At 39.0% G+C, this 12,119-nt stretch overlaps 1 protein-coding gene across 6 annotated transcripts in view; it reads left to right on the forward strand.

Moving 5' to 3' along the window:
• LOC128211901 (multidrug resistance-associated protein 1-like) overlaps positions 1-12,119 on the forward strand; it is an 89,239-nt gene that overhangs the window by 6,594 nt on the left and 70,526 nt on the right. For all 6 annotated transcript variants that reach the window (XM_052917047.1, XM_052917030.1, XM_052917038.1 and 3 more), the window contains exons 3-14: positions 1,673-1,798; positions 4,247-4,384; positions 4,612-4,737; positions 4,946-5,007; positions 5,234-5,365; positions 5,773-6,021; positions 6,236-6,413; positions 6,646-6,832; positions 7,397-7,530; positions 8,184-8,321; positions 9,948-10,094; positions 10,938-11,022. In XM_052917047.1, the coding sequence (XP_052773007.1) occupies positions 1,673-1,798; positions 4,247-4,384; positions 4,612-4,737; positions 4,946-5,007; positions 5,234-5,365; positions 5,773-6,021; positions 6,236-6,413; positions 6,646-6,832; positions 7,397-7,530; positions 8,184-8,321; positions 9,948-10,094; positions 10,938-11,022 (1,702 nt within the window). The remainder of the gene's footprint in view (positions 1-1,672; positions 1,799-4,246; positions 4,385-4,611; positions 4,738-4,945; positions 5,008-5,233; positions 5,366-5,772; positions 6,022-6,235; positions 6,414-6,645; positions 6,833-7,396; positions 7,531-8,183; positions 8,322-9,947; positions 10,095-10,937; positions 11,023-12,119) is intronic.

Genomic DNA, 12,119 nt, shown 5'->3' on the forward strand with positions numbered 1-12,119 from the left:
GTATTTACTTGTTACTTGTTTTCATCAGTTTTAAAGTAGCTGTAGTGTTAGAACCTAGTTGAAAGAGAATATTTCGACATTTAGCGTAATAAAACATCTTTGTTCAATTGTGTGCTAAAAATGTTGGTCATCCAGCTAGAAAATACAAGTTGAGAAAAGGTGTTAAGGACTTCCTTGAATTTTGTTATTGTTGAAGACTCCAACACAGACCATTGCAGGGGACAATCCCTTTAATGATAAACATGTCAACAGAAACGGAGCACAAGGAGCTTTATGGGATTGATATATCAGATGTTGCCATGGTATCATAATCAGATAAACTGAGTAGCTATGGAATGATGACATTTATCACCTTTTTATCAAAGTTTGTGACTCAAAAGTATTTGGACTGATTTGATTTAAATTTCAAATATTGTACTACCCTCCATCGGCTTTTCTCCAAAATCTATTCCAATATGTTGAGCCAATGCCAGCATTTACTGGGTGGAAGTAATCTCGATAGACATTACAGACATCATGACTTCACTGGAAAATATTCCAATGAAAAATGGTATTTCTTTGTTGATAATTAGATAGTTTTTGCTATTTTAAGCCTCACTTCAACTTGGTGTATATTCTTAACTTAAAGATATGTACCAAGATACAATCAGGCTTCAAATAACAAAAAATATATATCCTAGTATAAGCTTAACAATCTTAAGTGCTCATGATGTAATGCAACACTAGGAAGTGTGTTTATAACATCAATGTCATTTCCATAATATGACAATAGCCCTAGTCATAAATTGATGACAGTTTCAGCTGAATCTTGTTATGAAATTCCAAAAACATAACAATGCAAATGACTTACTTGTTATACATCTTTACCAAGGATTGTTTCTAAACTGAAAACTGTCATTACATAGAATGGGACAATGCATTTGACCAAAATGGCTAACTGTTTCCTTCATAGAATAGTGGCCACAATTCAGCTGCCCCTAGTTAATCCCCTCATTATATCGTTTTAGAGTAAAAAGCTGTGTCTATGAGGCCATGAACAGGGTTAAAAGTCTAATTACAATGAAGTGTTTCTAAATTGAAAACTGCCAGTACAAAAAATGGAACACTGCAAATGACTGACTTGTTAAAAGTCTATGGATTAATGTTCAGACTCATGTCTCTGCTTATGGGATTGCCGGACATATTCATATTCAATCGTTTAGAAGAGCTCTGACGACCAAAAATCTATTAAGCAGTATTACCAAACAGCCTAATTTCCATAAAGTTACAAAAAACAACGGCGGTATTTCCATTTAGTCATAAATTGGTTTTATTAAGTGAGTGACTAAGAAGCTATTGCATGGTCACTGACTAGTATAGGGGCATTTCACGCTGACTACCTAGAGTGCTTAATACTATTAATTTTTAATTTCATAAATGAACATGATTATTTCTGTAAACGGAGAAGCATTCTACAATAAACTTTGTAATAATTTCTAACACTAATATATAACAAATAATATAGTTTAAAACTCTCTTCATATATTTTGGCACAATAGTCATGGCTTACTGGTGTTAATTGAGTACACTGGGATAGTGACTGATTTCATCCTCGGCTATGCCCTATTTTCCATAACATACTAGTTAAAAGCCTCCATGTATATAATGAAGGTATATTTCTGGAACTTTGCAGGCGATGGCATCTGTGATTGTCTTGCTGGCGGCCCTTGACATCGGCTTCGCCACCTACGAACATTTCAATGGCAACAAGAACCCCATTGTCAACTTCCTGTCCCCTCTAGTCATAATACTTACTATGGTAAGAAATCCGTATTCTTGTTATATTAATAATCATATACCATGACTATCCATATACAAATATTCAGGATGAAAAGGTGGATGCAGAAGCTGGGATGTGATTATATGTAGAAGATATATTTTGTTTTGTATTGTGTACTTAAGAACATTTTGTACAACCTTGGTAATTTGTAGTCATCTCTTGCAATATTATTTGTTCTTTGGGAGGTTTATTATGCCCCCCGTCGAAGAAGAGGGGTATATTGCTTTGCATAGGCATGTCGGTCGGTCGGTCGGTCGGTCCGTCGGTAGACCAAAGCTTGTCCGAGTGATGACTCGACAATTCCTGGACGTATGGTCATCAAACTTCACATGAAGGTTGGGCCTGACCAGTAGATGACCCCTATTGATTTTGGGGGTCATCGGGTCAAAGGTCAAGGTCAGAGTGACCTTTAATGGTGAAATAATTTTAAAGCTTGTCCGAGTGATAACTCAACAATGCCTGCACCCATGGCCCTCAAACTTGACATGGAGGTTGGGTCTGACCAGTAGATGACCCCTATTGTTTTTGGGGGTCATCAGGCCAAAGGTCAAGGTCACAGTGACCTTGAATGGTAAAAGGTTGTCCGAGTGATAACGTGACAATGCCTGCACCCATGGCCCTCAAACTTGACTTGAAGGTTGGGCCTGACCAGTAGCTGACCCCTATTGTTTTTTGGGCTCAATGGGTCAAAGGTCAAGGTCACAGTGACCTTGAATGGTAAAAGGTTGTTCGAGTGATAACTCAACAATGCCTGCACCCATGGCCCTCAAACTTGACTTGGAGGTTGGGCCTGACCAGTAGATGACCCCTATTGTTTTTGGGGGTCATTGGGCCAAAGGTTAAGGTCACAGTGACTTTGAATGGTAAAAGGTTGTCCGAGTGATAACGTGACAATGCCTGCACCCATGGCCCTCAAACTTGACTTGGAGGTTGGGCCTGACCAGTAGCTGACCCCTATTGTTTTTTGGGCTCAATGGGTCAAAGGTCAAGGTCACAGTGACCTTGAATGGTAAAAGGTTGTTCGAGTGATAACTCAACAATGCCTGCACCCATGGCCCTCAAACTTGACTTGGAGGTTGGGCCTGACCAGTAGATGACCCCTATTGTTTTTGGGGGTCATTGGGCCAAAGGTCAAGGTCACAGTGACCTTGAATGGTAAAAGGTTGTCCGATTGATAATTCAACAATGCCTGCACCCATGGCCCTCAAACTTGACTTGGAGGTTGGGCCTGGCCAGAAGATGGTCCCTATTGATTTAAGGGGTCATTGGGCCAAAGGTCAAGGTCACAGTGACCTGGAATGGTAAAAGGTTATCCGAGTGATTACTTGACAATGGCTGCACCCATGGCCCTCAAACTTGATTTGGAGGTTCAGCCTGGCCAGAAGATTGTCCCTATTAATTTTAGGGGTTATTGGGCCAAAGGTCAAGGTCACAGTGACCTTGAATGATAAAAGGTTGTCCAAGTGATAACTCAACAATGCCTGCACCTATGGCCCTCAAACTTGACATGGAGGTTGGACCTGACCAGTAGATGACCCCTTATGATTTTAGGGGTCAAGGTCACAGTGACCTTGAAAGCAAACTCAACAATTCTTGGACCTATGGTCATCAAACTTGACATAAAGGTTGGGCCTGCCCAGTAGATGACCCCTATCGACTATGGGGGTCATCAGGCCAAGGTCAATGTCACAGTAACCTTTAACGCAAAAAAGTTAACAAATCTTCCCCCACTGATATCTCAACAATGCCTGAACCTATGATCATTAGACTTGACATGGATGTTAAGCCTGACCAGTAGATCACCCTTATTGATTTTAGGATTCATAGAGCCAACGGTCAAGGTCACAGTGATCTTGAATGGTAAAAGGTTGTCCGAGTGATAACTCAACAATGCCTGAACCCATGGCCTTCAAACTTGACTTGGAGTTGCATCTGACTTGTAGATGACCCCTTATGATTTAAGGGGTCATCGGGTCAAAGGTCAAGGTCACAGTGACCTTGAACGAAAAAAACTTGTCTTGTGATAACTTGACAATGCCTGCACCCATGGCCCTCAAACTTGACATTTAGGTTTCTGGTGACCAGCTGATGACTCTGGATTTTGAGTTCATAGAGTCAAAGGTCATGACGGTCATAACACACTTTATCCTCACACTTTAATGTTCATAATCTTAAAACAGCAACAAATCAGCTGTCATTTCGGTCCATGCATATTTCATTCAATTGTCCATATAATCCTGACAACATGGCGCTCAGGGGGGGCATAATGTTTGACAAACATCTCTTGTTAATTATGTATTGCCGGTATTTCCAATAAAAGTTAAAACTGTTTACCATATGCACTGGTTGGTAGATGTGTTAAACTTAGTGGTGAGAACTGTTAACGAACGTTGAATTATTGAAATGCACATTGTATGAATTTTGCAGGTAGTGTATGCGTTGGTGGTCCATTTTGAGCGCAAGAACAGCGTGAGGTCGTCCGGTTTCCTGTTCCTTTTCTGGTTCCTTTTCTTCCTCATCTCCATAATAACATTCAGATCCAAGATCAGGGTCGCCTACTTACAGGTTAGTGGGTTGCCTCCATCTGTGACAGAGAGGGAGAGTTCTGAAGGATTCTAGAGACCAATGCATTATATATGTCATTTTCTGTGATTATTTTTGTAAATGTGTTCTCAGTTTGTTTTGATGCATTTCAGCAATATAAATTAAATTTTCATTTTGCTTGTTTGGAAACTGAATAATGATATTCTCATTTTTGCGTCAATGCTGTCAACATTACTGCTATATTTTAGGACCATGTGGAGGACATGTTCCGGTTTGTGACCTTTTATCTCATGTTTGCCGTCGTGATGGCCCAGGTTATCATAGCCTGCATCATCGACAAGCAACCTGTAGGGGCAGTGCCAGTGGAAGATGAGGTGAAATATGAGAGCTTTTCTTTATGATGGTCCTTCATTGGTCCTTCATTGAAAATAGCAGGAAAAAACTTAATGTCTTATGGTAAAATGGGCAAGATATTACAGTAGATCTTTGTTAAATTGTTGTAGAGCAAATTACTGTTCACTATTTTTTCAGTTTTCCATGATTTGAGATGTTAAATGGTGACTGTGGCTTTATTATTTTCAGAACCCTTGTCCAGAATGGAATGTATCATTCATCTCAAGGGTGACATTTTGGTGGTTTACCAGGTATCTGTTTGTCATTAATTGAAATGTCACTTCTAATCAAAATACTCAATGTGATTTTACTCTACTTATACACTTACACCTTAGTAGACAGATAAACCTCTTGATACAGTAATAATTGTATTTTGCATTATGGACTTATAGATGCTTTTACACCACCTTTTTGACCATATCTTTTTTTTAAGCGATGAACGCGCACATTTAGAATGTATGCTTCTGTTTTTTCCAGCCTGGTAATTCAGGGCTACAAGCGTGCCCTGGTGGCCACAGACCTGTGGAATCTCAACCCAAATGACAAGTCTCGAAATATAATGCCCAAGTTTGATCACAACTGGCAGAAGGAGCTTCAAAGATGGAGGGAGTATGTATTTGCTTGATTTATCATTCATCTGTACTGGTAAAGAGCTGAATTTTAATAACTTAGCAAGAGTTTTATCTTCAGTCTTAACAATTACCCAATTGCGGGAAGCCCAGCACAAGTTAAATTGCCATAGTAACCGGCCAGCCAACATTTTTTAATTATAAAACATCTCTTTTGTATATGGTCAAGAACAAATAAACAATACCTATAGAGAAAAGATCTATATAGAGAATCATGTTAAAATGTGTTTGGGAAAGTGAGAGTGGCCAATAGCTTAAAAACGAAACATTGAAGAATATTGTTACTTGAGATGAAATAACTATGAATAAAGTGATCATGACAACTGTTGAAAAAGAGATCACATTGTTATTTTAAGACTATATTCATTAATTATTGCTTTTGTTCAGGTGTGCCACCAATGCTAAACCATCATCTCACAGTGCATCGCGAGAGGTTGAAATGAAGGATATGAGTGGAGGGGCGAGTAAGGATATCAAGGACACCCCAGAAGTTCAAACTATCCAGCAGGAGTGCAAGAAGGAGAATCCACGCCTGTTTAGGGCCATGGCTAAAACATTCTGGTTCAAGACTCTATGTGCTGCAGGCTTCAAGCTTGTCTTTGATATGCTGCAGTTTGTTAGCCCTCTGCTGTTAAAGTAAGTACTAGAGTTGGATATGTTTTTTATGTTTGTCTGTTACTTATTTGTGGTGCATAAGGTATGTTTTTTCTTTGTGGAAAGTTTAGCCTAATGTAATTGTTTATCCAACAAAACTATCGTAATTGGAATAAATAAGACAAATATTCAGCTTGTTACAGAATTATGTCTGCTGTCTTGTTCTAAACTGTTTGTTTGTTTTCTCCGTGGCTAGGTTCCTGATTGGTTACACAACAGACAAGAGCCAGGAGACGTGGAAGGGTTACTTCTACGCATCTCTCATGTTGGCCGTTGTCATGTTCCAGTCAATCATCTTACACCAGTACTTCCATGCCTGCACGGTCGTTGGCATGCGTCTCCGCACCGCAATCATCGGATCTGTATATGAGAAGGTAGGACTGTATTAACATGGATAAGTTCCTCAAGTTATTTCCATGAAATTGTGACAAAAGGATAGCCTACATAAACTGAAAGCTATTCATTGCTTCAAATTTAATAAAAGATACCATGAGTGACCATCTGGTTTGCCTTGAAATGGCATAATGGCATGTAACTTCATGTACTGTATAAGTTATGTTCACATGAGATATGATCCAATATTATTGCAACTCTTTGTTGTTCCAGATGTTGAAGCTGTCAAATACTGCGAGGCGTTCCTCCACCGTGGGCGAGATTGTGAACCTGATGTCAGTGGATGCCCAGCGTTTCAACGACATGATGACTTACATCCACATGATTTGGTCAGGCCCTGTACAGATCACAATATCCATTATCTTTCTCTGGAGAACGCTAGGACCTTCCATCATGGCAGGTAAGGCCTGTAAAGATCACCATCTCCATTGTTTTTTCTTCTGAAGGATACTCTGACCGCCAACAAAGTAGGTCAGGCCCATCACATATTGTTTCTTTTGAGGAAACTTGGGCCATCATTATGGCAGGTAAAAATCACCATTAATATTGTGTTGCTATGGAGAGCACTCAGATTATTTATCATGGCAGTTAAGACCTGTATCGGTCACCAACTCCATTGTCTATCTTTTGAGGACACTAGAACCTTCCATCCTGACAGGTTTAGGCTGTATCATATGGTCACCATCTTATTGAAGAACACTAGGGAGCTGCATGGTAGGTACAAGCATGAACAAACATTTCTGACCACCTTCCTTTTTAAGTGCTTAACTGTTGTATCTTTGAGTACAATTCATCTTGGCCTGTGATGTATTTAGAATTGAATTTAAGCTGTTATTACCATACTTTATATCCCTCTTTTGATAGATGATATTTCTATGACTAATGCACGCTTTGTATTTCATGATTCTTCAAATTTCTTTAAGTGTAGTGACTGATTATTTACACTCTTAAATCCCTATTGTAGGTGTTGGAGTGATGGTGGTGATGATTCCACTGAATGCTGTTGTTGCTAACAAGGTGAAGGAGTACCAGGTACAACAGATGAACCTCAAGGACAAGCGCATCAAGATGATGAACGAGATTCTCAATGGAATCAAGGTAAAACTACACAATATAAACCTAACTTACATAATTGAGTATATGTGGTGATTATTTTTATTATAACTTGCATTAGAGGGCTGTATAATAGGTTTTTTTTCTTCACATCGGAATTAACTTTAATCCTTTTAAATATAATTTGATATATTGTTTATTTATCCACTAATAACATCATTTTCTCAGTTATACACGTTTTAATATTACAAAATTATAAACTCAAAATGAACCTTTGATATGAATGAATTTAAATTCAGCCAACTACGTCTAAAGTAACTAATATAATTTCTATGTAAAGTCCTTGTAATTTTGTAAAAAAGTCACAGTTCAGACAACACTGCAGCCTTATATAGTAATCCAACGACCGGCAGGGTGGCATGAAAATACTTTGTAAAATACGAAAACGGCCAAGATAACCGTTCAAACTGATGAACAACCGTTCACTAACGGCATCATTATTCAGACATAATAATAACATAACAAATATATGTAATCATATGTGGCATCCTTCGCAACAATATATGATTTGTTAGTTCCCATTTATTTACAATTCAACAAATAAATGCTTCACACTTTTGACACAGTATGAGCATGGTAAAGAGTAAATGAAATTAGTGAAAGCTCCTGAATGTAACCTTTCTACCTTCCTGCTCTAGGTGTTGAAGCTCTACGCATGGGAGCCATCGTTCGAGAAGAAGGTTCTGGAGATCCGGAACAAGGAATTGGCAGTGCTCAAGAGGATGTCGTATCTCAACGCTTGTACCACCTTTATGTGGACTGTCGCTCCTGTTCTGGTATGGCTGGCTTAATATATGTTTACACTTGTTATACCCCCACAAACGAAGTTTGAGGGGGTATATAGGAGTGAGCTTGTCGGTCCGTCTGTCCGTAAGTCGGTCTGTCGGTTTTCATGGTTTCCGGACGATAACTCATGAAAGGCTAGACAGATTTGAACAATTTTTGGTACAAAGGTGTAACATCAGAAGATACAGGTCAAGTTCGATATTGGGGCTGGTGGGGCCAAGGTCAAGGTCACTGTTACTAAAAATAGAAAATGGTTTCCGGACGATAACTCATGAAAGGCTTGACAGATTTGAACATTTTTTGGTACACAGGTGTAACATCAGAAGATACAGGTCAAGTTCGATATTGGGGCTGGTGGGGCCAAGGTCAAGGTCACTGTTACTAAAAATAGAAAAACGGTTTCCGGACGATAACTCATGAAAGGGTTGACAGATTTGAACATTTTTTGGTACACAGGTGTAACATCAGAAGATACAGGTCAAGTTCGATTTTGGGGCTGGTGAGGCAAAGGTCAAGGTCACTGTTACTAAAAAAAGAAAAACGGTTTCCGGACGATAACTCATGAAAGGCTGAACGGATTTGAATAATTTTTGGTACACAAGTGTAACATCAGAAGATACAGATCAAGTTTGATATTGGGGCTGGTGGGGTCAAGGTCACTGTTACTAAAAATAGAAAAATGGTTTCCAGATGATAACTCATGAAAGGCTTGACGGATTGGAATTTTTTTTGTACACAGGTATAACATCAGAAGATACAGGTCAAGTTCGATAGATCCTTCAAAAACTAAATGAGCAAATATTTACCTTAAAAGTAATTGACACTTGGAAAGATGAACAAACAAAACAAATCCAGCATGCTTCATTTGAACCAGATGCCAGTGGAATACCAGCAGAACTTAAGTATGGCATATTTGCCCCAGTAGTGCTTATTACAAATATTGACCTGTCAGATGGACTTGTTAATTCGGCTACAGGAACAGTCCCGGGATTTATTCCCAGGTGGATAAGGATGCATTCAAGCCCAAATATGTACTTGTAAAATTTGATGATGATCGTGTTGGAAGAAAAGCTCATGAACGCTTATTCCAGAAGAGATCAGCTAGTTTTTCTTGTCAGCAGTGTAACTTCTAAATTACTCAACAGATTTAAATAAAACAATACATGCATGATAAAAGAAGATGCAGTGTGCAGTAACCTTGGAGTTATGGCCTCTTTTCAAAGGAATGGTTTGCCATTCCTGTGTCCAGGCGGCATTTGGGGGTATTCGTCACTCCTGTGACAGCTCTAGTTTTTAACAAAGACTGTCATATAGTCTTAATAGAGGTAAGTGCCTGAAAGCACGAAAGCACATGAGGGCTATTCGATTTAAACATATAACCCCAGGGGAAGGCATTTTTTAATTATACCACCCGCCTACAAAAGCAATTTAAACCTTTTGTGGTCCAAATCAGTGGAAAAAGATACCCACCCATATACTATTAAAACGATGCCTTCCCCTCGTGGGTTATATGCTTTACTGGAATAGCCCTGACAATATTTGTTTTTAAATGACAATGAATAGGATATCTAGAAGTCTCCGTTTATGACTACAATGTTACTACTATATATATTCAGGTGTGCCTGGTGACATTTGCGGTGTACGTGCTGGTGGACTCGAGCCACATCCTAGACGCTGAGAAGGCATTCGTCTCCCTCTCCCTCTTCAACATCCTACGCTTCCCCCTCTCCATGCTCCCACAAGTCATCTCCAGTGTTGTACAGGTACTTTAACACTTGTTTTAAGTCAATGGCATACAGGTTCACTCAGACTTGTCAAAGTCAACAATACCATTGTTGAAAGTTTTCCGTATTATGACAGGATTTCAAATGGTCTGATTGGCTCATAAAGATGGAACGTTGTAGTGTGGCAGATTACACTTTTTGTGGGAAGACAATCCCCAACAAATTAAATGAAAAGAAAGTTTTACAACTTGCAACATCTATTGAATTTTATTTCTATAATTTCTTTACAAGGTTATAATGGTTATTTGCTAATATATTTTGTGGCTTAATTTCCGGAGATTCCCTGGACCAACCAGAGGCCTAGGCGGCCTCCTGGCCCCAACAAAACTTTCAGTATTTTGCAAATTTGAAACTTTCACCCATGCAGTACTGGCATGCTCATGTCTTTGTCAACAGCATAATTTGTATGTTCAGTACTTTCATACTTGCCTCAGGTTAAGGTACTCATATGCTTTTCTTAGTTAACATTGTACCAATACAAGCACATGTCTCAGTTATCCTAGTACAGGTACATTCAAAATGTCTCAATCATCATTGTACAAGTACATTCACAAAAGCATCCACCATGGCCGCTCTCGTAAGGTTCTTTTCAACCCTTGTGCAGGGTGTTCTGTGGAAACTTGGCAAAGCTTCTTTCCGCAAAAAAACCTATGCAAGGGTTGGGATGAACCTACCTTAGACTGTCGGCCATGGAACGTAAGGGCTGAAAAAATGTTGGTAAGCTTTATGTTTCAGCATCTACATTTTTAGAACCAAATTACCTTTGCTGTTGATTGTAAATTATTTTACTTTGAGATGTTGAACACCTTTGCTTCTGTCCAGGTGCGTGTGTCCCTAGAGAGATTGTGCAAGTTCCTTGGCAACGATGAGCTCAACCCCAATGCTGTACAGAATGACCCTGATGCAAGTGAGTGGCAGATTATTGATATATCTGACCTGTGTCAGGTTAATGTACCTGTTTGTTTATAAATAATGGGGAGTGCATATTGAAATGAAATAATCTTTAAAAGGATATGCAATTCAGTTATACAAACTATTTGACAACTAAACAGTCAAGATGTCAGGATGTGGGGAAGATGTCACAGTGCACGTGCACATCTTTGATGCCTCTGAATCATGTTTGACTATAACAAAGATATTTATAAATAGAATTCACGATTTGCATGTGCAAATTGGGTGTTTTAAAAACATGAATGTAAATAGCAAATAACTTGGCAGGTCAAGTAAGATAGCATAATTATTAGTAATAATTTTATGTACATGTGTTTTCGCGAGGGTGACTTTAGGCATGCATCATTATTTTGATATTAGTTTGTTTTTAGATCATTTCAAACTAAAAACACTCATCTGTGTCATCTTTCTTTTGACAAAATTTAGCAAAACTTTTGTGTGTTTTTATAATGCATTATTTTGTCCAGACATATATTTATTAAAACCGTGCTTAAGACATTTAATGTAAAATCTATACCCTCTAATACAATATTACCGAAGGTGGGCATATTAAAATCGTACCGTCCGTCGGTCTGTCCGTCCGTCCGACTCAATAACTCAGAATATTATGGACAGATTTTAAAATAACTTGCCACATGTGTTCCACATACCAAGACGACGTGTCACGTGCAGGAACCGTGTCCCTACCTCTAAGGTCACGGTCACACTTAGTGTTTATTTACCATGGCATGCTGCATATAACGACATAGAGTATAGGTTGTCGTGTCCGGGCTGTTACTTTCCCTTGTATGGACAGATTTTAAAATAACTTGCCACATGTGTTCGGCATACCAAGATGACGTGTCGCGTGCAAGAACCGTGTCCCTACCTCTAAGGTCAAGGTCACACTTGGGTGTTTATTCACAATGGAATGCTGCATATAAGGACATAGAGTATAGGTTGTCGTGACCGGGCTGTAACTTTCCCTTGTATGGACAGATTTTAAAATAACTTGCCACATGTGTTCGGCATATCAAGAAGACGTGTTGTGTGCAAAACTTGTGTCCCTACCTC

Source organism: Mya arenaria, chromosome 2 (assembly GCF_026914265.1).
Source record: "Mya arenaria isolate MELC-2E11 chromosome 2, ASM2691426v1".
NCBI classification, from domain to species: Eukaryota; Metazoa; Mollusca; class Bivalvia; order Myida; family Myidae; genus Mya; species Mya arenaria.